General features: G+C 38.9%; 1 protein-coding gene across 3 annotated transcripts in view; it reads left to right on the top strand.

Annotated features, from left to right (window-relative positions):
* The window catches only part of abcc8 (ATP-binding cassette, sub-family C (CFTR/MRP), member 8), a 73,617-nt gene that overhangs the window by 22,113 nt on the left and 25,902 nt on the right, over nucleotides 1–25,602 (top strand). For 2 of the 3 annotated variants that reach the window (XM_084733283.1, XM_084733281.1), the window contains exons 8-18: nucleotides 1,047–1,211; nucleotides 1,312–1,467; nucleotides 6,636–6,770; nucleotides 8,385–8,547; nucleotides 9,660–9,700; nucleotides 10,489–10,634; nucleotides 14,280–14,394; nucleotides 14,568–14,735; nucleotides 16,368–16,440; nucleotides 16,564–16,669; nucleotides 24,136–24,168. In XM_084733283.1, coding sequence (XP_084589409.1) covers nucleotides 1,047–1,211; nucleotides 1,312–1,467; nucleotides 6,636–6,770; nucleotides 8,385–8,547; nucleotides 9,660–9,700; nucleotides 10,489–10,634; nucleotides 14,280–14,394; nucleotides 14,568–14,735; nucleotides 16,368–16,440; nucleotides 16,564–16,669; nucleotides 24,136–24,168 — 1,301 coding nt within the window. The remainder of the gene's footprint in view (nucleotides 1–1,046; nucleotides 1,212–1,311; nucleotides 1,468–6,635; nucleotides 6,771–8,384; nucleotides 8,548–9,659; nucleotides 9,701–10,488; nucleotides 10,635–14,279; nucleotides 14,395–14,567; nucleotides 14,736–16,367; nucleotides 16,441–16,563; nucleotides 16,670–24,135; nucleotides 24,169–25,602) is intronic. The other variant, XM_084733282.1, reaches the window with a different exon arrangement.

The following is a 25,602-nucleotide window of genomic DNA, read 5'->3' on the forward strand; positions in this document are numbered from 1 at the left end:
AATTTAACTCTTTCTGGAGAGACATGTAGTGTAGAGACATGGATGTTGTCAAGATCAAACAGAGAACTGAGACAGGGATTCAGACACAGACAGACACAGCTTCAGCAGGCGCGACGGAGAAGTCACATGGTTTCCTCTCAAAGGTCACAGTGTGATGAGATGTTTACGATGCCCTCTCTCCCCAGTGCACCTGCCCCGATGGTGTGCTAATTTAGCCTTCGTCAAATATTTATGAGACTTATTGCTGCTGGAGCTGTCTCGGTTTCTTAGATTCCACCCAGGGCAGCCATATATCAGACAGCCACTTTGGCATCTTCCTGTAAGAATAACTCTTCAATTATTTGTTTTAGAGTCACACACACACGAGCCAGGAGTGTGATATCAAAAGTTAATTTGAAAAAGGTTGGACGACTTGTCAAGCATTCAAAGTGAATGCCCTCAACAGAAAGTCAGCATGAAGACGAGACTGAAAATGGGTCTATTTGTGAGATAGCCAGTGAGAATGCTGCAGGGAGTGTTTCTGGGTCTTACAGATAAAGAGAGGAATGTGTTTTTTGGTATAGAATGAGTTGGAGACTAGAGAAAGGATGAGCAGATGCAAAGTCAAGGCTTGTTTGTAATCAATAATTTGTATTCCCTCGTGGTTAAACGATCTCTTCCCGATGCAGGATTAATTAATCTTTGAGGGAGATACCGTGTCAGTCTCCTATAGCTGCACCACAGTCTTCTTTGGTTTCCAGGCTGTGTGATACACTCTGAGGGCTCCACATCAGTTCAGTGTGATTGAGTTTCACACATGCTTTTTTGTGACCTGCTGCTGTGAAATGAAAATGGTTAATTTTAATTGGATGCTTTTAGTTTTGACTTTTGAAGTGATGAACGGGAACACTTTAGTTGAAATACATTGCAGACAGAAACTCTCCAGATCAAATCCAGTCCTGCACAGTTCAGCTCATGTTATTGACCTTGCTGAGGTCCCTGCCTTGACTAACAACGATAAACCGGTCAATACTTCTCCCTGCCTGTGTGTGTGTGTGTGCTTCCAGATGACTCTGCTGGGGATTTATTTCATTTCGTCCAAAGAGTTTCTGGAGAATGCATATGTGCTGGCCGTGCTGCTCTTTTTTGCCCTTCTCCTGCAGAGGACTTTCCTCCAGGCCTCCTACTATGTCGCCATTGAAACAGGCATCAACCTGCGTGGGGCCATACAGGTACATATGGCGTTTCAGGATATTTTCCATGTAACATGTGGCTTTTTTGAGGTTGTGTTGTTTGTCCACATTAATCTGAATGTGACTGTCCTCTCTCCAGACAAAAATCTACAACAAGATCATGCGGCTGTGCACCTCCAACATGTCAATGGGCGAATTAACTGTTGCTCAGATCTGCAACCTGGTTGCTATAGATACCAACCAGCTCATGTGGTTCTTCTTCCTCTGTCCCAACCTGTGGGCCATGCCTGTACAGGTAAGAAATATGTCTGTCTCTAAAGGTGTAGTGTGTAAGATTTACCAGGCTTTATTGGCAGAATATGACAGGATTGGAATATAACATTCATATGTTTTCATTAATACATAATCACCTGAAAATAAAAACTTTTGTTACCCCAGAATGAGTGCTTCAGCCCCCTTTCACTTTTTATGCAAGTTTCATGACCACTGTAGGTTCAGTCTGCACCACTAGATACTGCTAGATCCTACACACCGGTCCTTTCTGTGGATATATAGTCGAAGCAAGGGAGTCTCAGTAGGGATACTGACTATATACCTTAGGCCACATTCAGACAAAATCAGACGTTGCAGCTAAAAGGCCAGGCATTTTGAATGGTGGTAGTGTGTTTAGGCTGCGGTGGTGGGGGCTGGCAGGGGATGCCAAAAGAAAACACAGCAACATGTGGCAGAAAAGTTGAAGCAGAGCCAACTTTTGGAGAAACGCGACTCACACTGTGGTGGCCAGTCACGAGTTGGCGATCAGACTGCTCCAGAGTCAGCAAGAAATATCTCTGAAACCAGGCGTCATGGACCAAATGATGATACTCTCTCAGCTGTGTCCTTGCTTCATTTTTTTCATGTCGCCGGCTTCCACATCTGTGTCTGGCTGCAGTGTGTGCTGCAAAGTAGCAATGCCAAGAGGCTTCTTTAGGTTTGTGTTCATTTGTTTGTATGTGTAAAAGAGAGCATGCAGCTGTGGTCATACAAGGTTGACAGTGAATGAGGAGAGAGAGAGTGCTGGTAGCAAGAGAGCTTGTGAATCAGAGAAATTAAACATTATTTCTGGATTGTTTCACAGGTGTTCTAAGCACAAATAGACAGCCCCCACACCACTGCACAACCCTGTGGCTAATCACCACAACACCTAATTCTGATCACAGTACCACAACAGTACATAAAAGTTTAGTTCATGAGCATAATCATGTACAATTTCAATCTTGAATTATATTCCTCAAAGTAACTTTGCATTCCTTCATTTACACTATGATTATTGTGGTCTACTTGTGTTCTTATTTAGAGTTACATACCTTCTTATTTAGCGTTTTTCATTAGAGAATTACTACCATCTAGTCACAGTGGTACTCTTCATAACTACGCAGTTATCTCTCAATGTACGACTACAAATCAGGTTTTACAGGACGCTGCAGTGTGTTGTGTAGTATAGTTGTTTACCATTTTGCTGCCTGTCTGTTAATGGATTGCTCTTTCATAGTGCTGTCTATTGCTGCATCATTTTCTTTGTGTTAAACTTCCATCAAGCTGCATTTTAAAGGTGTTTGTAGCACTGTCTTTCTTATTCTGGATTGATTGTTGTATATCATGCCAAGCAGCACGTCTTTTCCTAATAGGCTCATAGTGTATGGTGAAGCTCACTATCATGTAGGATACAAAAGACTGCATGCAGAGATGTGAAGGCTGAAAAAGGAGCATCAGATGTTGCAGACCCTGTGGGAAAAGATCATCTGCAAATGTGTGCAGTCGATCGCAAGCATGTAACCTTCATGTTTTGCTATTCTGTCCTGTAAGTGGATTAGGAAATTCATGACACACAGTCCTGCATAATCAATGTTTCTATTCACATGCAATTAAATTCTCAAGAGAAACTTGGAAACCAACACCCTTGGAAATCATAAAAATTCAGCAGAACCTGGAGGTCAGTTCTCTGTATCTCAGGAAAACTTTCTTCTCTCTGGCTTCTATCATTTCATGCAAAATCAAATGTAGAACCAACTTTGCATGAAATACAGAACATGAAATGGAAATTAAATTCAGAAATGCTGTTATACATATTGCCACAATTATGTTTACCTGCTGCTATTTGTTTACGTGCTGTCCAAGTGGAGGAGCACGACATCAAAGCTTTGGGAAACCAGAAATAGCTTTTCTTTCAGGATTTTTTTTTTTCATTTTGCAGAAATGTGTTTTCGCAGCAAGCAAATAGTTCTGATGCTATATTGAAGTGCTATTACACTGACTGTTCTGTTTCGCATGATATTTTCTCCGGCTCATCATGGCCTGTGTTGACACCTCATATTATGTTTTGTGGAAACGTATCCTCTTATCTCTTTATAGCCAGATACACAGTCCTGAGGATGCGTTTCACTCTGAAATGAAAAAGCTTGAAGTGCTTTATCATTTTGAAATGTCGAAAAGATCACAGAGACCAAAAACTATAAGGATTAATCCTGTGCCCACAACTCAACATGCGTAATATTTCTTAACGGAACTGGGGGCATAAATACATGAACACATTTGTGAATTATATCAGTTTGAACTCAGCTTGATTATACATTTTACAATAAGCTGCATCCTACCATGATGGGACAAAACATTTGTTGTTACTTTCATCATAAGTTGCACTAATTTTTACTCAGAAACAGCCAACAATCTTTGCTATGCAACTGTGAATGAAAAGGCATTTTAAATTCACCAGTAAACAGTGAAAGTATTGATATAAGCTATCATCAAAAACATGAGAATGTTATATTTATGAATAAAAAGACAGAAACAGGCTGCGTTCGATCCTTCAGTAGCTGTATAAACCTGCTGCTGGATCCTCTGAGGTCTGAGCTGCATTAGTATTCTCCATCTGCTCCCACCTGTCTCCCCCACACTGTGAATAAATCTGTTGTGATCCTTACTGCATCCTGCCCTGATGGGACGCGTCACTGTTTTTTTTTCAGTGGCTCTTTTATCTTTGTTACTGCTTCTATCTTTGAATCCTCATGTTTTTTCAATTAAATGGCACAGACGTATTGGGAGACTGGATGTGTCAGCTCACCCAGAACATGACAACAAGAATTGTTTGCAAAATCATGTCTGTCTGGTAACCAGCTCTGTTATCTCGTTACCCTTTTAGCATACATTGTTTGATATTAGGTCCTTTTCAAAACAGACATTTGGACTTGTCATGGTAGAAAAAGCACAGGTGTCTCACAAAACTGTGACAGTGAGCCAAGCATCCGCAACACCAGGACTCTGGAACTGGATCATGTAAATGGATTGTAGTTGTTTTTATTTTATCACTTCCTCTTTGTGCTTTTCCTGCGAAGACAAGCCAAAGTGTCTGTGTGAATGCTGTGAAATCTTGAGGGAAAAAAGTCTGTTGTATCTGTCAATTAATTTAGCTCACATGCTCAGTATTTTTCTATTTCTCCAGTGTCTCAAACCTGTCATATTTAATGTTCATTAAAAACAAAGCTCCTGCTGTTAATCAGGAAATAAAACTGCTTTTTAAAAACTGCTTTTGCATAAGATAATCACCAACTACAGAAAAGTGTTTATACATAAGACTGGCATCATCACATCAAGCGCCTTTTGGGGTCAAGAATAGCGCTTGCACATACGTTACTGTAACCTGAGAGACGACAGTTAAACTACAAACGACAATACTCAATAAATAAAGCTTTCACGCTGAGATTTGAGGACGCTAATATACATGAATATTCACTATCAGCCTGGTAAACAGCTCAGTGATGCTGCTGACAGTTAGCGTGTTAGATTGAGTGGGAGGCTGCTGGAGAACAGTCATAGGTACAGAGCGGCGGTAAACTGTCTTCTCCAACTGAATCTCAGCCTGGATCGTACAGATGGTTTTTGACAGCCTGGTTATTTTAGACAACGTTTAGCCTAACTTAGCTGGTAATTAGCTGATGATTTAGATATGTGTAGATGTCCAGAAAATAAATATCTGGCCACTGTGTTGGGTCACTGATCCACTTGGACAGGGGAAGATTGAAGGGGTATGATGTAAAGCTATTAGTAAAGTATTTTGACCCTTTGCACCTTTTGGAATATAAAAATTGCAGAAGGCCGTAGTGCGTTTTTGTAAAATTTTGATCTGTGATTCAGCTCTAATATGACAGATCAATCTTCATTGCTGTATCTGAAACACTCAGGTTCAGGCGAGGTCACAAAATAATGACTATGACTACTTGCGAAGTACCCATGTTCTGGTCTGATATGTCGGTATTGGTATCTTTCTAGAGAGCAGATTGCTGGGCCAGGCCTGTTTTAGCTACGCTGCTGGTGGTGGTTCATCACTTTTGTCCAGACTCAACAACTATTGGATGGATTATCTGTATTTTGGAACAGATATTCTTGTATTCCTCAGGATGAACTATAATGACTTTGGTGATCCCCTTACCTTTTATATAGCGCCACCAGCAGGTCAAAGTTTTTGCTTACCCTGTAAAATCAACATCTACAAGATAAGCACAATTTTTTTTAAAGACATTCTGTTCCCTGAGAATGAATCTTATATTAGAGGCAGTAGTGGTACTGCATGTTATTATATGTAGCATGAAGCCATTTAACCACAACAACCCACTTGAATCAGGTGTGATTTATGTGGGAGGCGACCGGAGAATGTGTGGGGATTGGTGGCTCTACATTGTAACTGCCATGCCAGATGCTGTGGTTACATATGACTCACACCTGGGAGGCAGTTGCTGTGAAAGGGTGTTATTTTCTATAGAGTCATTACAGAGGAAATCACATCATATCATGCTGTGGTTTTACCAATTACCCACCTCATCCCCAGTGACACACATGATCCTGTGACAGATGAGGGAGAGGGTGTGTCAGTGTGAAATATCATATCCATCTCCATCTGGTTCTGTGCGTTCTGGGGACTTCTGAATCCGACACACGTTCGATGTGTTGCCAAAGACAGTGGGTGGCTGGAAAGGAGCCAAAGACAGGTGGAAATATGACTCATCTCTGCTATTAACTAGGGGTGAGAGAGTTATTGTATGTGGGGGATTAATAAAGCTTAATCTTCATAAATATTTAAGGAGGATCATTCTTAACTCATTGTTCAACCCACTGACTGATGATTGAGTAAAAAGATGTTTTTGAAATCCAGAACCTTGTAGAAATAAGCTGATTCCTTCGTTTGTAAGCTTTATCCATTTTTCTCAAAGGCTGTTGTAATTGTCTTAATATGTGCTTTGTTCATAGCAGGTATCTGAAGTTTTGGGCTCAGTGTCTCTTGAATGATAAATTCTTGCATGTACTGTATGCTGATGCTCTATGCTCAAGGTCACTGCTTCTCACAAATCAATGCACTGTGATAATGTGATAATATTCATCACTTTTCTCTCTACAAGGTTAATATCTTTTCTGTCGTTCTTCCTCTCTCAGATTATTGTGGGAGTGATCCTGCTCTACTACCTCTTGGGAATCAGTGCCTTGATTGGAGCAACTGTCATCGCTGTGTTAGCTCCTGTACAGTACTTTGTGGCCACCAAGCTGTCCCAAACACAAAAGAGCACTCTGGTGAGTCTTTTTATTTCCTCTTGTACAGAGATACAGTACAGTTTGTGACTATTTTTTTTTAATCAGTTTTAATAAATGCTAACAGCTATGGTGGACACTGATAGTTGGGTAAGCAGCTGATCTGTTGGTTCACCACTTTGGACCGATATAGTCTCAACAACTAGAGGATGGATTGCCATGAAATTTGGTACAGACATTTATGGTGTGGATGTCTCTCATAGGTTTCTAAAGAGTCATTGCAAAGCTCATAGTGTGGTGGATCTGGCTGTTGCACTCATGGTCGTGCCTGACTTGGCTAAGGCCACATTCAAACAGAATCAGGTGTTGCACAGATTAGCTGCAGGGTTGTGCAGCGGTATGAGGGTATGCTGGGTTGTTTGTGCTCAGAACATAACAGCTGTGAAACAATCAGGAAATAATATTTTATTTGTGTGATCCACTGGCTTTCTCACTGCCAGCGCTTTCTTTCCTCATTCAGTGTCACCCTTGCATGACCACAGCTGTGCTCTCTCTCTCTCTCTCTCTCTCTCTCTCTCTCTCTCTCTCTCTCTCTCTCTCTCTCTCTCTCTCTCTCTCTCTCATAAACAAACAAATTATGTTAAATGGAAGGAAGCTTCTTGGTAAAGACATCACTATAATGTGGCATAAGTTGCAGCCAGACCCAGACGAAGGTGATTATACAAAATTATCAAAGAAAAAATCTTTTAGTCTATGAACTCATGACTGAGTAGCTCCCAGTTTCAGACATTTCAGGCTGATTGTGGATCACCAGCTCATGATCGGCTACTGCAACTTCACTTCAGCTTGTGTTTTTCCAAAAGTTGATTCAGCTTTTCTCCTGCATGTGTTGATTTTTTTTTCCTGGCATCTCCTGTAGCCCTACAGGAGACCACAACTTAAAAGTACTTCCCAAATAAATGAGATGATAAGTGTTTTTGCAACAATGCTGGTTCTATCTGAATGTGGCCTGACTAACAGCTAATCCAAAAGTGGGTGAAGAGGTAGAGTGGGCATGCTCCTAATTATGCATAACTTTAATCCTTCCTACACTTTAAATGGGTGATTTATCTAAAAATGCAACCTCTTACAGTCGTCAAGAAGTAAAAAATTAGCTATAGAGACCAAAACCATTTTTGAACCAGGCTGTAAACATGTTTATTTCTGCTGTAGAGTGGCTGTAAAGTCCAGTACATCATGCAGAAACTGAAGGTAGTGACTAGTTTTTACCGGAGTGCCTGGATACCAACAATCTAATCACATGGTGAAATAAAATGTTAACAGTGTGTTCAGTGTGTGTGTGTGTTGTGTTTCAAAGAGATCATGCAGGACTCTGCAAACAGAGTTGGTCAATATTGTTTTCCCCATCATACCAGGTAATGAGGTGGATGTAACGATGACGATGAATCATACTGTCACATGCACACACACAAACACACTCACTCACACCTCATTTATACCAGAAGAAAAAAAACCTCTTTGTTTTGAAGGTCTAGATGTTTGTGTAGGCGGTTGAACTTGGGATGTAGAGGTGATTACGTTCATATCGCCCTCTTGCTGCACCTCTTATGTGTTATATTAAAGCTCTGTGATCAAAGTGTCCCTTCCAACCAACAGGAATACTCCAGTGAACGTCTAAAGAAGACCAATGAACTGCTGCGAGGCATCAAGTTGCTGAAGCTGTATGCCTGGGAACACATCTTCTGTGACAGTGTGGAGGAGACCCGGGGCAAAGAGCTCACCAGCTTGCAGGCCTTCGCTCTTTACACATCCATATCCAGTAAGGCATTTACTGAGTCCTCTGCACACACTGAACTTTGCTCTCTGATATCTGAACTTCATGAAATACTGCAAAAAAAAAAAAATCAGAATGGCACAAAAGTAAATCACTGTTTACTTGACTAATGTGTTTCTATTGTAAACCAACTTTATTGAACCCACAATTTTCAGTCAACATCTATAATTCAACACTTTAGTATAAAAATAACAGAATGTAAAGATAATGTTTTGCCATTTACAGTACCTAAGACATCACAGCACAACATGGTCACTCAATACATGTTTGTTCTCCTGCAAATGGTCCCTCTTATCTTCCTCCACACTCTCAGATGAAAAGTGGCTGCAGCCTGCATGGCTCCAGTCCTTTAATAGGCTGTGTCCAATCTAAAATCAATTTTAAGTCCCACAGGATTAAAACGAGCAACATTTAAGTTTCCTCCTGGACAATTTCCCCGGAGTAATGGACCAGAACAATTTCACGGCAATAATAATAATAAAAAAAACATTTCTCACCAGGTTGAAACCACACTATTGCTGCAGTAACAACTTTGTTTTTATCTTGACACTCATGCATTTTTAAATAATGTGTCGCCACGTTTTGAATTTAAAGCCTACTTAACAATGGAGAGACAAAAGAAAGAAAACTATTCTCTATTTAATTGTTTTTCCAAATTATTTTTTGAAAAGGATGTGTTTATAATACACACGTCGGCCACAGCCTGTTCACTCTGCTGCTTTTGGGCGAGAAGTGTCCACTGCAGTGACACCAGACAGCAGTGCAGCTTCTTTCCACAGGCTGTGAGAATGGTCAATTCATCCTCCACACTGCACCATAAAAAATAGCTTATTTTTAAGACTTGTGACATTTATTATAAACTTCAATTAGCATTTTGTTCTACAACCCTGTGTTGCAGAATGATAAATAATTGAACCTTGTATGTTATTAAATTTTCTCATCCCACACATAACCAAGAAATCATTCAACTGAACAAAAAATAAAATTGAGAAGTTTTAACAGAATTTCAAACAAAAAAAAAGTTATTTTACATTGTCTGTTTTTTCTGATTAAAGTTCTGGAAAATGTCTTCACATCATCCCATCCGTTTCTTTCAGTTTTCATGAATGCAGCTATTCCCATCGCAGCTGTATTGACGGTGAGTTTAACTTCTAACTCTACCATTAATTCACCTAAATATGAATTATTTTTTATGCTTTGCTTTGTGACCTAGAAATATTTGAATTTTACAAATTTCATGGAAATAGGTCTGGATGTTACAGAAGGATGTAGTCTAATTTCCTTTTTTTGTGAATTATTTAACTATTGCTTTTGGCCGATCCTGATATCTTTTATTTCCACTGTTGCTTATACAGAAAAAAGTGCACTGTTGTTTTGAACAGCACAGTACAACGTCAGACTGCTTTACAGCTGTAATGTAGTCATTGTTGTCATTGTGCACAACACAAGAATCCTGTCATTTTAAGGGTGCAACATCTGCTTAAGATGAGTCTGCATATATTAGCATCTAGTTATAAAGAGAGCCAGTAACTACTGTGCAGAGGGCATCCTGTCAATTTTCCCCTGTGTGAAGGACAGAGCAGAGACAGTGTCAGGCAGTCAGAGTGATGTCCAGATTTCAAGTGACACAGTGGAGGACTCTGACAGCACCACACTAAATCCTGTCTGTATTTATAGAAGTCCTTCACGGTTATTGTCTCAAGTGGTGACAAATTAGAGAAGTCAGACAGATACCAAGGACGGGGACTGGTATAAACAACAAAAAGTTTAACAGCAGCTTGATGCTGACAGTCAGATCATGACTTTTGTCTTCCTTTACCTTGAACTTTCAGTCAATCAAAAGTTACCAGTTCACAGGTTTCAGGATCTAAATCCATGCTATTGAGACTAACCTTAGGCCATTCTGTCCTCCCTCTCATCCTGCAGACGTTTGTTGTTCATGTTCACATCTCTGAGGACGCTGATCTGTCCCCAGCTGTGGCCTTTGCCTCTCTGTCCCTCTTTCACATCCTGGTCACCCCCCTCTTCCTGCTCTCCAGTGTGGTGCGCTCCACCGTCAAGGCTCTTGTTAGGTGAGAAACTAAAGATGTTACAGTAGATCGCAACATCGGATTTATACTTTTTTCATAAAATGAATTAAAAAGAATACAGTTTGAGATAAACCAGGAATCACTGATTTGTTTTGGTTTTGTTTGTTTATTGGTTGGGAAATGTCTGAAAACAGTCATGTGGATGGAGATGTTTGCTGAAACAACAGAAACCCTGCAGACAGTGAGCAGAGTTGTGCAAAGCTACATGATTAGATTAAAACACTTGACCTTTTCCTGCAGTAGATGGATTAGTGATCAGCCTTTGTTCTTGTAACAGAGTGCTTCATTTCACCGTTGTTTTTGTGCACTTGTGTCTGACGCTGGAACGTCATGCTCATTTATTTCAGTGATTAGCTTCACAATTAGTTTTGCAGTCAAGACGTCTGTTGTGATTAGGCTACTGTAGACAGCTCTCTCCATTCAGTACTAAATAACTCCCAATCGTATCATGCTTCTGGATGTGTACAATGTTTCGCTTATTATACTGAGTAATAAAGCTGATGTGGGTACACTTCTTATATTTTTATTGATCTTTGTAGGGCAATTTGGATGCAAATGATCGACCTGTTTTTCAGTTTACATGCTTTTATCTGTAGAGGTCTGCTCTGCTGCACAAGATATCACATATACATAAAATCACAGTAACTCAGTTCAGCGTGCAGTGGTTTATGTTGATGTTTTCACCTGAGATGTTCCGACCAACACCTGATCCCTGATACTGGCTGTGCAGAGGGAGTTCTGTTTATATATCATAATTCACTTTAGGTAGAAGTTGTTCTAAGGGCCACTGCTCCCAATACTGAGGATGGGCTGAATGCAGAGACTGAATTTCACTGTTCATTGTACATTGGATATTACTGTATATGTGACCATAAAGTTGACCTTTAGAAAACAAGAGAATGACAGGTACGCAGCATATATAAGTCTTAATATAAAGTGTTGCATCTACTGTTATGCATACTGTCTCATCTTAAAAGTTAGATGTTGAGGAAAGGTCATTGTAGAAAAGGGAAAACACAGCAGCAACTTCAATATTAGAGAGCAAAAGTAGGAATACATGATAATATTGTTGTGTCATCAGTATTGGCAAAAAAAGCTTTGAGACAAAATATTGTATTGGCCCAAAATTAACATTTCCGCTGATATGTCAGGCTTATAAGATCATTGTTTAATTATGCATACGCAGTGTGAGTATATCAGCGGTGTGAAAGTTTTTTAAGTCTTAGAAAACCAATAGGAAAGTTTCTTTTTGCAATGATTGAGCAGCGGCTGTCATGTGAGAAGAAGCCAGATCACATTCCTTAAGCACTACAAATGTAGCTGCGTCACCATCCTGAAATTATGACAAATTTGTGAAGAATAAAAAGAAGCAGGCACCAGTGAAATCTTATCACGATAAGAGTAGGTATAATATGTTAATTCCACGACAGCAATTAAAATATTATTATGCAATTAACTCATACTAAACCAAGCCCCATTTCACTGAACTGTTTTCATCTAGCTAGCTAATCTACATCAATCATTTGCTAAGTAATTACATCTGATAGCTAATGTTAGTAAAATGCTATCTTACTAGCTACTGGCAAATCTACACCAATCAATAGCTACAGTAGTTAGCTAGTATTTAACTAATATTAGCTAACTTAAGATGTGATTGTAAGTGACTTTCATAAGTCCTCCAGTACCAACTTTCAACCATTTTCAAAATCTGATTTACTTTTCAATGTAATATAGACAAGTCTAACACATATCTACAGGAACGAGGAAATGAGAAAGTTGACTGAGGTTTCACTGTTATTGGAGCACAGAGTAAAAAGGGGCAGGACTTAAGAAGGATCAATTAGGTGCATAAAAATTAGTACCAGCTTTGGCAATCAGACAAAACGAGTTGGAAAATGTCAGAGCAGCAGATTGAATATTAGCAAAAATCCAATATCATGCATCTCTAATTACAAGGCTTCCCCTGAGCTCAGACTATAAATGTAAAATGTAGGTATTCATTTTCCATGAGAGAGAACAATTTAATTTTCATCATGCCTGTTGTTCTGTGAATAACAAACGCGTGGCTTTATCTGAAGTGTTTATCTGTACACGGATTGTTAACAGAATTAAGTATGAGTTAATTTACTGCAAAGAAGATTAAACAGTCTTCTAAGGATGTCTCATAAAGTCGATGAAGCAGAACTCTTCACACTCTGCCAGCACTGAGGGAGTGTCAGTTTAAATCCCGTCACCCCTTCGAGTACATTTCAGAAATTATCACAGGGTGGGAGTGTAACAGTGTGTGTGATAAAACTCTGCAACAGGATTGCCTTAAATCACACTTTTCCTGTACGGCCTGACTGGAGGACAAATGATACGAGTGTGTGCTGGTGTGAGCACCTTATTTTAACTGGAGTGTCTTTTTCTCTGCCTGTGATCCTTTGAGATGTCTATTTTTGGGACTGTGTGATCTGACACACTTTGTCAGGAAGAAAAAACCCTGCATCCTACGTAGACTCAGCACCTCAGTTTATCTTCACACTTCAGCAGGAGAGAATGTTTCCTTGTAGAGGAAAAACAGGCTGACAGCATTGTAAATGCAAAGTCACGGTGCGGCTATAAATATATTTAACCAGATTTCCTTTTTAGAGTTATGTGGTGCTGCTGATAATAGCGACATCTGATGTCATTGTTTTGGTGTAATCACACAGGGTTCACTGTGGTGTGTTGCCTGTACTTCTATACTGCAGACTGACTGTCTTAAACCATGAGACACACATGCACACAGAGATGAGTCCGAGCTGAGAGGAAGCTCCAGATCAGTCATTTAGCACAGATTTAGTAATTCAATGTGGATGTTGTGTCTCAGGGAGCCATTTGTTCTCATTTAGGTAGCAAAACAGAAGATAATTGAATTCAGCGATGTAGAGATATGTGTGTTCAGCAGGGATGCTGTTATCTTTACATGAATGAACATGAATTCATTGTCTGCAGCAAAAGAGATCCATCGGTCTGTTGATAACAGGGTCCTTATGGGTGCTGGAAGTCCACTTGAAATTTAATATAATTTTTTGAGGTTTGAAAAGTGCTTGGATTTTGGATAAATTACTTGAAACTGCTTGAAAATGCATTAATTTAATAATAAATTGCTCTCTGACTGAGTGGTTTGCATTTTAGAAAAAGAAATAAAATATGTCAGAGAGCCTAATTGTTCTATTACACTTGAGCCTTGAGCTACTCTGAGCGTGTGGCTGCACTTGGTGTGATCTATCTCTCTTTGTTGATGAGTGCCCCTTGATTAAACAGTAAGTGGGAGGCTAACAGACGACAACATGGCAGGAGGTTGCTGTTTCAATAAATGATGGCTTGAAAACCAACAAACAAAACAAAAGTATTTGCTAATATTGGCTCAGCCAGGTTCTATAGGATGCAAAGTCTACTTGAGCCATGTGACACGTTTTGAAACATGAAACTTTGTTGTGTTTCCCTTCATTTGTTATCCCTGTGCAGAAATATATCATCTGGAGAAATTTGAAAATGCTTGAATTTGACTTTTGAAAAGATGAATGAACCCCGTTATGACTTTCTGATTTACATTACAGATTTTTCATCATTAATAACTGGATTTCTCCGTTTCATTCACAGTGTTCAGAAGCTTAGCGAGTTTTTCTCAAGTGATGAAATTGGAGATGAACAGGAGCCCAGAGCGATGGTAACCTCTGGCTCCAGCAACCACAACCAAAATAGATACCAGGCTGTGGTAAGTGCACACGATTATTGGACGTTTGTTCCTTACTGTGTCCTCTGATGCTGCATTTCGTCTGTCTCTTATTACTGTGAATGTTGTTTCTTCCTCCGCCTTGTTGTCTTCCTGCTGATATCGCCATTTATCCCTTTGTCCTTTGTGCCTGCCGTTACACAACCCTCCTCTAGTCATCCTCTAAACCTTCATCCTCCTCCTCTTTGTCCCGACACCTCCAGCCCCTGAAGGTGGTGAACCGGAAGCGCCCCCCGAGGGATGACTGGAACAACTACAGCTCACAGAGGGACCACGAGGGTGACGGACCCTCCCAGGATATGGACCTTGACATCTGTATCAAGGTGAGAGACCAATGTGTCCTCCTCCAGACTTCACCAGACACACCTGGCCGAGTCACTAACAAAATGCAATGTTCCAGGAAGTTCTATAAAAACTGAGGTAGTGTTGTAGCAGAGTGGCTTCACAGTTTTGATGATTTTACCTTTTGTCAAAGGTCAGGCATTTCAAATTAGACTGATTAACTAAATAACAGAAAATAAACTTTCTCTCTTTTTATTGCACCAGGCATGTAGCAGTTATGACCTGCAGACATTTCTTTGCAAGAGAAACAAATATATTGTTTACAGCCTTTTCATACACACTGTCATTTTCAAGAGCATCTTGAAAACTCATTACACTTGACCAGCTATGGTGATGAATACAAAATAAAAAGTACACAGGAGAGAAACATGAAAATAGTTGCAAAAACAGGACCACAGTCATTATCAGGACATCAAAGTGAGCATCAGAAGCAATAACTGGAAAATAATAAGAAAAAGACTGGTTCTGAATAATCCAAAAGATGTTATAGATTGCAAGTGTAACAGTAAATTATTCAGAAAGATTGTTTTTTTCTACTCCTCTCTGTAGAGACTGCAGGAACAGAGTAGCAAAGCTTCTTAAAAGGTGTTAATACTGAGGAATATGGTTTTGAACATGGCTTCAGGTAAACTAGATAATCACAGTTTTTACACACACACAAGTAGCAAGTGCTAAATGAAACACTTCATTCAAGACTGATTGATTTTTTGAGAGCTATTGTTCGAGTATATCACATGAATACACTGAACACACAATCCACAGTCCAATCCATACATCCTTAGTCTCTCCACATTGTAAGAACAGTCAACGCATACGTGCATTAGCACTGAAAATACATATACATTGCCAAAACATTTGTTGACACAAAAAAGAAACCATAAATTACAAAAACCCTAAGCATCATCTCTTTGCCATCTCTTTCTCTTTGGACCTGGTCGTAGCACTTCATCCATTGTCACAGTCACAGGACAGCATACAGGACATTGTTTCAAAAATGGATCGCAGGCATCAAAAAGTAGTGATTTAGTCCATATAGAAGCTACATTGTACTGGTTTTAGAGAAAAGCTGTTTTTCTCCTGTGCTCTTGTTGAAATGTCCAAATTACAGTTGCAGTAGAAAGAAAGAGTACCTGCTGAGTAAAACCTTCTGTCCAGCCTCTCTCAACTTTAAAGAAAGGTTTACTTTTAACATTGAATTATACAGAGTATATACATATGTATACTGTTTCATCATCACAGGATGGTCTGTCATCCACAGTAGGACTAATGCATCGAATTTCTTTTGTGTCTAATATCCATTGCAGTTTTCAAAATTGCACTGATTTGCCTTAGAGGGGTACTGCATATCATCATTATTAATATCTGGGATGCTGCTCATTGAAATACTGCAGTGATTCGCCTGCTCAATTAATTCTCTGTACATCATTCACAATATCTTGGGGTTTAATTGAATAACATCAGCATCCTAAAGTGAATAAGAATCACACTTACTCCTGATTGCCTCAGTGCTGCTCTACATCATTTAAATTGATGACAAGTTTACTGTTTACGTGTCAAAGAGTGAGTTAATCTCTGTTTGACACCTGGATGAGTCTGTGCTCTGCTCTCCTCAGATAACTAGCGGTTATTTCACCTGGACCGATGGACCACCAACACTTTCTAATGTGGACATAAAGATTCCTTTTGGTGAGAATCAGGCAGTGTGATTCACCTCCTCAGTTCCTCTGATTATTTGCTTCTCTGCCCAGTTTCCTTCTGGTGTTTACATGTTTACTTAATGTGATATTGCCTCTCTTTCTGTCATCGAAGGTAAGCTGACAATGATTGTGGGCCAGGTGGGATGTGGAAAATCATCCCTGTTGCTTGCAGCGCTGGGAGAGATGCAGAGAGTATCAGGAACAGTCGCCTGGAACAAGTTAGTTCACAAGTTCACTGTTTTCTGTCTGTGCGATCTGATACTTCACTTAAAACATTTTATCTTTTTGATCTTGATACTAAGAAATACTGTTACTCTTAAGTTTGGATCAGATTTGAATGCTATAACAAAACTAAAAAAAACAAGGTTCTGTGAAAATAATTACAATTTTCCTTTTTTTTTAAACTTTTTTTTATTGAATTTTCCTTGGATGCATGTCAACATCAATTAACAAGGCACAGCCGTGAATATATTCATATACCTTGGCAAACTTCCCCCTTTGAGATTGCAAAAAGCATGGCTGCAATGTGATCCAGGTGGGCTTTAAGAGGGAAAGATGGGAAATTGGGAAATTTCTTCCTAACAAAGTCCCTCACCAGGCAGCGTGGTAGGTTGAATTTTTCTGAGAGCTGGGAGAAGCTGACAAAGATATTATCTATGTACAAGTACTCAAGATTTTGTATGCCTTTGGTATGCCTGATATTAAAAGCAAAGGAATGGATAGAGGGGGGAAATAAGGGGTTATTAGAGAGCGGGGAGAAGAGAGAGATGTGCTGAGGACCAAAGGAAAGTTTAAATTGCTTTAAAATCTTTAAAGAATGTCATACAACCACGTTTTGTTTGGGAATTGAGACCAGAAGGGGGAGCGATGCCCCGGACAGGGCTGGCAGGGAGTAGGGACGACAGAGGGATGCCTCAATGTTAACCCACGCAGGACAGTTCACATTATTAGAAGGAAGAAGCCGAAAAGACTCAAAGCCCAATTGGACAGTTGGAAGCCATTTAGGCCTCTCGAGGAACTCTTTACGTATGTGTGCTGGTTTAACCCCCCAAATACAGCCTGTAATGAGTTGTTGTGGTGTTTTAAAGAATGAGCGAGATATAAAAATGGGGAGACATTGAAACAAATAAAGAAGTTCAGGGAGAGTATTCATCTTCACTCATCTTCACTTGCCAATCAAAGAAAGAGGAAGAGCTGCCCATCGTGCAAAGACGGCTTTGCAGCACTCAAGAAGAAGGGTGAAATTAGCTTAGAAGAGTTCTGAGTAAGTCTGAGTAATAGTTACACCAAGATATTTGAAAGAGTCCTCTACAACCTTGAAGGGTATATTAATTTAGAGAGAGGGGGAGAGAGATAAAGGAAAATATTCATTTTTATGTAAGTTAAGCTTTATACCCTGAGATGACCCCAAAGGGTTGAGCAAGGAAAAGACGTGAGGAAGAATAGGGTTTGTAATAAAAAGGAGGTCATTTGCGTAAAGAGAAACTTTATGCATCTGACCTCCGTGAGTTATTCCCTCAATCCAATCATTCTGTCTTAAGGCTTTAGCAACAGGCTCAATAGTGACTGCAAACAAGAGGGGACTCAGAGATAACTGTGATTGTGATTATATTAATTATATTAATTATCTTTTTTTATCTTTTATCAAACTGGTAGATGGGTGCAGAAGGAAGATTTGCCCTAATTATCTGATATTTACTGTAATTAACTGCCTCCTGTGCCTAAATTAAATGACTCTGTATATACAGCAGCTTGTCACCCCAGTATATTAACCTCCTCCCCATCCATTCAGTTACAAAGCAACTTGATATATGTGCCCTCATAGAAACCCATGTACTGCATCTTGCTGAGATGATTCTTCAAAGGAAATCTAATCCAGAGGTGAAAGGTTAATTTAAAGAGGACTGCTCCTCGTGGAGACTCAGACCTCTCTGACTTGTGCTTTTTAAACCTCTCTGGTAATTGCTCTGTCAGGGACGGTTGTCTGCTCTTATTTATGTGCTTCCTAGCGGCAATAAATTCTACGTCCCTGACATGCGAATGTGATTAGCAACAAAATCGGACATCTTAACCTGACATGGCAATATAACATAAATGCATTTGTAGGTCAATGAAAATGAGCTGATATTGCAGTTTAAAGCTTTATGGCTGGCAGCCAGAGTATAGAGGATTGTGAGGATCCTGTCATACACCACTGACCCAAAATGAGTCAAACGCAGATGGGGGAACACAACAGACTGTGGCGTATAAACCCACATGTTTTCAGATGACACCTTTGCATGCCATGTTTGCACTTATCAACATCTCATCTCCTTTAAACAGAATACAGTTACAGTTTTCAGGTTGATTGCATTCACTGTAAGTCACTCTGGACAAAAGCATTTGCCAAATCAATGATTCCAGACCTTTTGACCTCTTGCTGAGAGCAATTTTATAGATTTATATTCTCATAGTAAAGCCTCAGGAGTGTAAGATTTATGGGGATCTACTGGGAGAATTAGGCAGGAATATAAATTTTAAAAAAGAATATATTGTTCAGAAATATGTTTTCATTAATGTATAATTGCCTGAAAATAAGGCCATGTATAGATGCTAGATGCTGCTAAATCTTACGCACTAGTCCTTTAAAGGTCACTTGCAAGTTTTTCCCAGAGCTTTTGCCCACATCCAGCAGCTTTCTTCAGCAAATTGAAATTGCTCATTTACTTATAATCAATTTTAGATATGATAAGATGTATTCATATATCACTGAAAAAGCCTGTGGAATAAAGAAAAAAATAGGTTCACTAATATGTGTTGCCAGTGTCTAGAAAGTTCCTCCTTGATCAAAACAAATGTTTATTCTCAGTATTTTACATTGTAAACCATGTAATTCTCATGTGCTACATGAGAATTAGGCTCATAGTTCTGCTGTATTGGATGTGATGTGTAGATGATTCAGTACATTTTGTGATTGTGATTATTGTGTGAACTGTTGCATCAAATAATTTCTTTGCTCTGATGGGTTTGTGTTTAGGTTTATAAAAAAGTTAACAGACTAACACACCTGAATCATGGCCTCTGTTTTCTTTGGTTTTTTAAACCTCTGGACTCTTCCACAAAAAAAATCATGGTAATAGTTTACACCGATGGCTATAATATCTATACCTATAATGGTAAAAATATATTTATAATAAATTATATACACTATAAAGCATTTTATGATTTATAAGGTCAGGTATCAAAATACCTCATAATTGCTGACATCTCTTTGCAGGATCATAGTATATTATAATTATCACATAAGTAATACATTCTAATCATTTTTTAATTCATTATAATAACTGTTATGATGTATTATAATATGTTACTCTAAGTGATCATTAGGTACTTTAAGTGAAGAAATAAATAATGAAATAATGAAATAAACTTAGAGAATTGTTCATTGAAAAGAGAAGATGAATAAAAGGACTGCATTTATGAATGTAATGTTAATTGATTCTAAATCTATATATTTGATTTAACTCTTTTTTTATTATACGCTATAATCTATGCAAGTATTATGATAGTTGACCATATCAGTCATTATAAAATGCTTTATCATGTATTATGATAATTGTGGTAAAGCTTTAGGAATATTTATGAATTCTGATAACTATAATTATACTATATACTACTATGATCATATTAAAATAGATTATAAGTATGTCTATAATGCATTGTAGATATGGACATTGACACAGGATGATTTATTGTCCTGCTGTAGAACATGAGTGTCCAATTATACTTTGGAGCAAAAGTAAACCCAGTGGATCTAGAAAAACAGAACAGAATGTTTGAAATAGCCCAGCTGAAACTGAATCTTAAGATCCCAACTGATGCATTCTGGGAGTCATTAGCCTCGATCTTCCACATCTGAATGTCTCGTCACCTACCCAGCATAGCGCCGCCATCCGTCTCCATATGTCAACAAAGTTTAGATCCCCTGACTAGCCACACACACACGCACACACTCACACAGTGTCTAATTCTGTCCCGGTGCCAGGGCCTTGCTGGCTCTCCCTCTGATATTAGTTTGGATTGTGCACCCTGTCGGGCGCCAACCTCTCTCACTTATCATGTGTCCCAGAGAGAGACTAAGGAGCTGTCATTTAGACTAAGCCCACCCAAAGCATTCACACACATTCAGAGGAGTTTGTCCTTATGTTTCCACCATGTCTGTTGTTGTTGTTGTTGTGCTGTGTTTCAATCAGGGCCCATTTATAGCTTCACTTGGATGAGTCCAGGTGGTTCAGGGTACAGTATGCAACATATTCAGCACAGAACAAAACTCAGCAGATACAAACTACTGAGATAAGATGAGACGACAACTGAGAGCATCATGTGCCTGGCAGGAGTCAACAGCGTGACTAATCAGATGAGAAAGTGTGTAAGCTCGTCAGATTCATAAAGACACCCCCCCTGATTTACTTGTTTGAAGGTGGTTGGTGCCTCTGAATCAGCTGTTACTGATCAGCTGGTGGTGTTCACATCTTTAGCGCTCTGCCTGAGCCCTCCATAGCATGTGGTGTTGCCTGGTTTGCAGTTTCTGAGCACTATTATTATTATTATTATTATTATTATTATTATTATTATTATTATTATCAGTTTATATAATGGCTGCACAATATTCATGTTTCCTGCATTAGACAGCCAGGATAACTTAGTTATTAGCAACAATTTACAACAGTTTGACAATGTTTTATAATACAGCAGACAGCAAACTTGAATACTAAGGAGAGGAAGACAAGACAGCGTCTGGACAGTTTATGGCACAGGGACAAATGTCTCAATGAGGAGAGGGGCATAACACAGAGCAGAGATAGGTAGCAGAGACTGTGCAGTAACATTGGGATTATTCATGATCACATCAACACTTCTGTCCATATTTGCATGCTCCTTCTCTTTCCCTCTCTCTGCTCTCTCTGTTCTCTCTGTTCTCTCTGTTTTGTTTTTAACCTTTTCAACCTTTTTTTAACCATCAGCACTTTAACTTCCTCAAAAAAGCAATGCTGCAGAAACAAGACTTTGGTCTTCATTTGGTGCTCTAAAATCGAAACAAGGTCAGAGTAGTGGCATCATGATAATCTGACGTCCCTCATAGTGCTTTAGGTGCACATTGAAAACAATAGGTGTACTTCAAAACACACGTCAGACACTTTCACTGTGTTTGGGCCTTAACGTACTCGCATTGAAGTATAACTCGTGCCTTAGATTAATAAAACCTGTGAGTGGGTTGTATTGAGTTGCCATATTTCACAAACATAACTCGCCATTTTGATTGGCGAGATCCCTACACCTGCTCCCTCTGGCTCCTGTTGTTCTCCTCTCCCATCTGCTCTCCCCCTCCACATATGGCACAGAGCAGGGAGCTTCTGAGATTTCTCTGTTGTTAAAGTCGATGACTATTTGTATCTTGACATCAGTATCCAGTCAAAGCAGTGCAGGCTGAATATCTTAGTATCAATGCAGGGCAGTGTAGCCGGTTGGGTAGCGAGGTTGTGATTCCAAGCGATATCTGAAATAGAAACGATATAATAATATACGACTGCATGTCAAGTAGTGGTGGATGGTGAAAAGAACACTTTACCAGAGAGGATCATTAAAGTTTCTTATCTGTAGCTTTTTGTCAGTTATTGAACTGAAGAACAAGAAACGTGAGTGAAGAAAAAACTCTCTTAAGAGAATAAAATGACTGTTTGTTGACAAGCACGATCAGTCATTATCAGGCGTGGTCATCACTGTGAACATGCTCCATTACTCCCTGTCATCATTAAGGGGACTTAAAGTTTTAATGATGGATGTTTAAGTTAATTGAAGACAGTTAGAAAATGGGAAGTGGAAACTCCTCAGTCTGCTTTGATGATCAAACTTGAGCCTCTCACTGCTGATAGAAACCATCTTGTACGACTCCCTCGTGAATTCTCCTCTAACACGACCTTGAGCTCACAAAGGTGTTGACTGACGCTGTGAGGGGGGAAGAAGCCCTTAGTGGTTCAGCCAGAGAGATAAAATCTGAAAGTCATCAGCTGCGGCGTGATTACCCTGTTTTTATGATGGCTGCAGGATAAAGACAATCAGGAGTCCATTCAGGCTTCAGTGTCTTCAAGTGTCATTAGGTGATGAGGTCTGATGAGATCATTTTCTGAAGCGGTGTTTTCATTGTGTGTTGTTAGAAATTGCTCAGTTTAACCCTGATGGAAATTCCCATCCCCCTACAAAAAGAGAAAAAGAAAAAAGATTTGATGTTTGACATGATGATTTTTATGTTTACATCAGAACTTTTTATTCTTAAAAACAAAACAAAGCAAAAAAAACAAACAAACAACAACAACAAAAAACAGGATTCATTTTTTTCTCCCCAGTCTTTGTCTGAGTTTTTGTTTTGAAAGTGAAAACAAGCACAATTCAAATGCGACAAAAAGGAAGTCTTGGACAAGGAAATTTCCAATGTCATGTAAAGAAAGTATATGTTTTTAAAACTCTCTCCAACTTAACTTTCACATTCATTTTTGTAATATTTGACAGATTTCTGAGATATTTTGATACAAGAATATGAAAAGCCAACCAACACATTAGTAAGCTTAAGAGCTCACCATAATTTAAACATTTGAAAAAATAATATTTATATTTTAAGTAACATTTAATATATGCGATATGTGAATACAATATCTCAAGCACGCCCTGAGGGAATTTCTTCAAACTTGATAAAAACATCCATTTGTTGCTAATTGTTAATTCTAGTCTCTTTATTTTCCTTAATTTTTCTGATTGACATCTGAACAGTACAACATTGCTCTGTTTGTTTTGGGAATCTCTTGTTTTCCTTTTATTTGAATTTTTATTTTACCCTGTTTGTTTGTTTTAGATTAAACAGAATTGCTAAAATTCAATTGGAAAAATTACAAAAATACTGAGTTTCATTATTTGTCTTTATAAAAAAAATTATTAAATGTAAAAAAAAGTTAAATGAAAAAAAAAAACCAAATAAATACACAGCTAATTATTTTGAAATGTTTACATACATACATGTTCACAAACTGTCCTTTACTGGTATTTACAGGGCTTAATTTCAGGTTTAACACCTCCTGAATAGAGTTGCTGACACTGTCCACTTCAATTTCTTTTTATTATTTTACACAGTCAGTGACAGTTGGTATTTACATGTGTGTGTGTTGGATGTCAGAGATTGTTAAATGTCAGCCACTGGTTCACTTCCTAACAGCTGTGGTCTTATATTTTAAAGCCGCTGCAGTAAACTGGTGTAAATCTGCTCTCTGGTTGTGCTCACACGTGATCAGAGTCACCTTCTTAGGGTGACTGAGAGAGGTGTCAACTTGTTAAACCTAAAAATACACTGCAGTGCTTACTGGGCATGTGCAAAGCCCCACACACGTCAGATCTTAATGAATTTTTGACTCTGAATGTGAATGGTTATGAGCATGTGTGAGTGTGTGTGTCTTCTGTATGTGTGTGTGCACTTTGAGACATTTAATTATTGAAAAAAATATGAATTTATGTGAATTTTCAAATTAAATAGCCAGATTTCAAAAATTCCCCTCCAGCTTCTGGAAGTTTTTAATGTATTTTACAACTTCTGATGAGGACAACTGCAGAACTGTTGCATGCACTTCTGTTAATAATGTTTTTTCTCTTTTATCTGCAGCCTGCCAAACCTGGAGTGCGAGGGAGATGAAAGGTAAGTGCTCAGAGTAAAGTGGAAAAATGCCCAAGCACCCAAACACAATCACAGAAATTATTGCCATCATGTATTTTCAGTCACTTTCAGAACATTTCAAACTTCAGTGAAGATCTGAGAGTAACTCCTCAACACAAATACGTGTAAATACATAGTGTAGGACTCTATCTCTGAGAGAGAGGAAAGACATTTGATTCAGCTGTTGCATGTAAGTGGACACTATAAATCAGGATTATAAATAAATCTCTGTGAACAATTTGGAATTGCTCAGCTAGCTTGTGATTATTTCCATTTGTAACTCAAGTGACCATTACATTCACTGTATTTTCACTCTGGTCTCACACACACACAGACACACAAACATACACTCACAGGCATCCATGTCACCCTGAGTTTGGCAGCAGTATATCCAACTAACATTTGACGGTGGTGTCTTGTCACTGACTGATGCCGCTGTCTAAGCAGACACCGACAGAACATCAAACATTTGACTCTGTGTTTCTATTGATAGCACAATGTTTTTAGGCTGTGAGTGTCGGCACAACCAACAACTGCCTGCTGACTAACAGTACAGGACAGACATGTTTGTTTTCATGGTCTAGTGAGGCCAAGATTCATTTAATTAAACTATTTTCATTTAATAAAACTGTTTCCCTAAGTTCCTCAGCCCATATAGTTACCCCAATAATCCTTTTCATCTCCACAACCAAGTCATTTTAGAGCTCAGATTGTATATACACTGACACTATTTGTTTATTACACCTATAACATGTAACATTTCCACATTAAAATGTCTAAAAATGCTAAATGTATGGTATTTAGTCTGTTCAGTTGTGTACTTATATTATCACGGATATTTTCAACGATTGTAAAACCCAGAGAAATTTTCCATTTTCCTCAGGACTTGAGCCTTTAATAGTACTTTTGCTTCAAGGTGGCTCATTGTTTAAATTTCAGCTCACCCTGTCCCTTTGACTGTCATTACTGAGAATCAGGATCTTGGACAGACGATGCTATCGACAGGAAGCAAGGATGGCACGTAGTGTGTGTGCCACCTCGACCCTCCCGTCCGTCTTATTCAGTCTTTGTCTCCTGTCTGTGAAATGCGAAAAAAAAACATGCCATCCTGTAGGAAGAGGAAAGAAATCAACATCAATATCACAAACTTCCCTTTGTTTCCCTTTGTTTTCCTTTCCTTTTCACTAATTAATTATGTCCTAAAAATCCAAACTCTAAAATGCAATCAGGATGATTAATTCACTCAGGGCTCCCTGACTAACTTGGTTGCTTCAGTTAGACCCCTTGTCTGGGTTTGCCTTTGGTCCCCAAAATGACTAAAGTGGCATACATTCAAACATTTGAAGATGTTTCATGTACATACAGTATTTGAGTTAATAGGCATAAATCATTCCTCTCTCACCTCAGACACACTGG

This window comes from Lutjanus erythropterus, chromosome 13 (genome assembly GCF_056507025.1).
Source record: "Lutjanus erythropterus isolate fLutEry1 chromosome 13, fLutEry1.hap2, whole genome shotgun sequence".
Taxonomy (NCBI): domain Eukaryota; kingdom Metazoa; phylum Chordata; class Actinopteri; order Lutjaniformes; family Lutjanidae; genus Lutjanus; species Lutjanus erythropterus.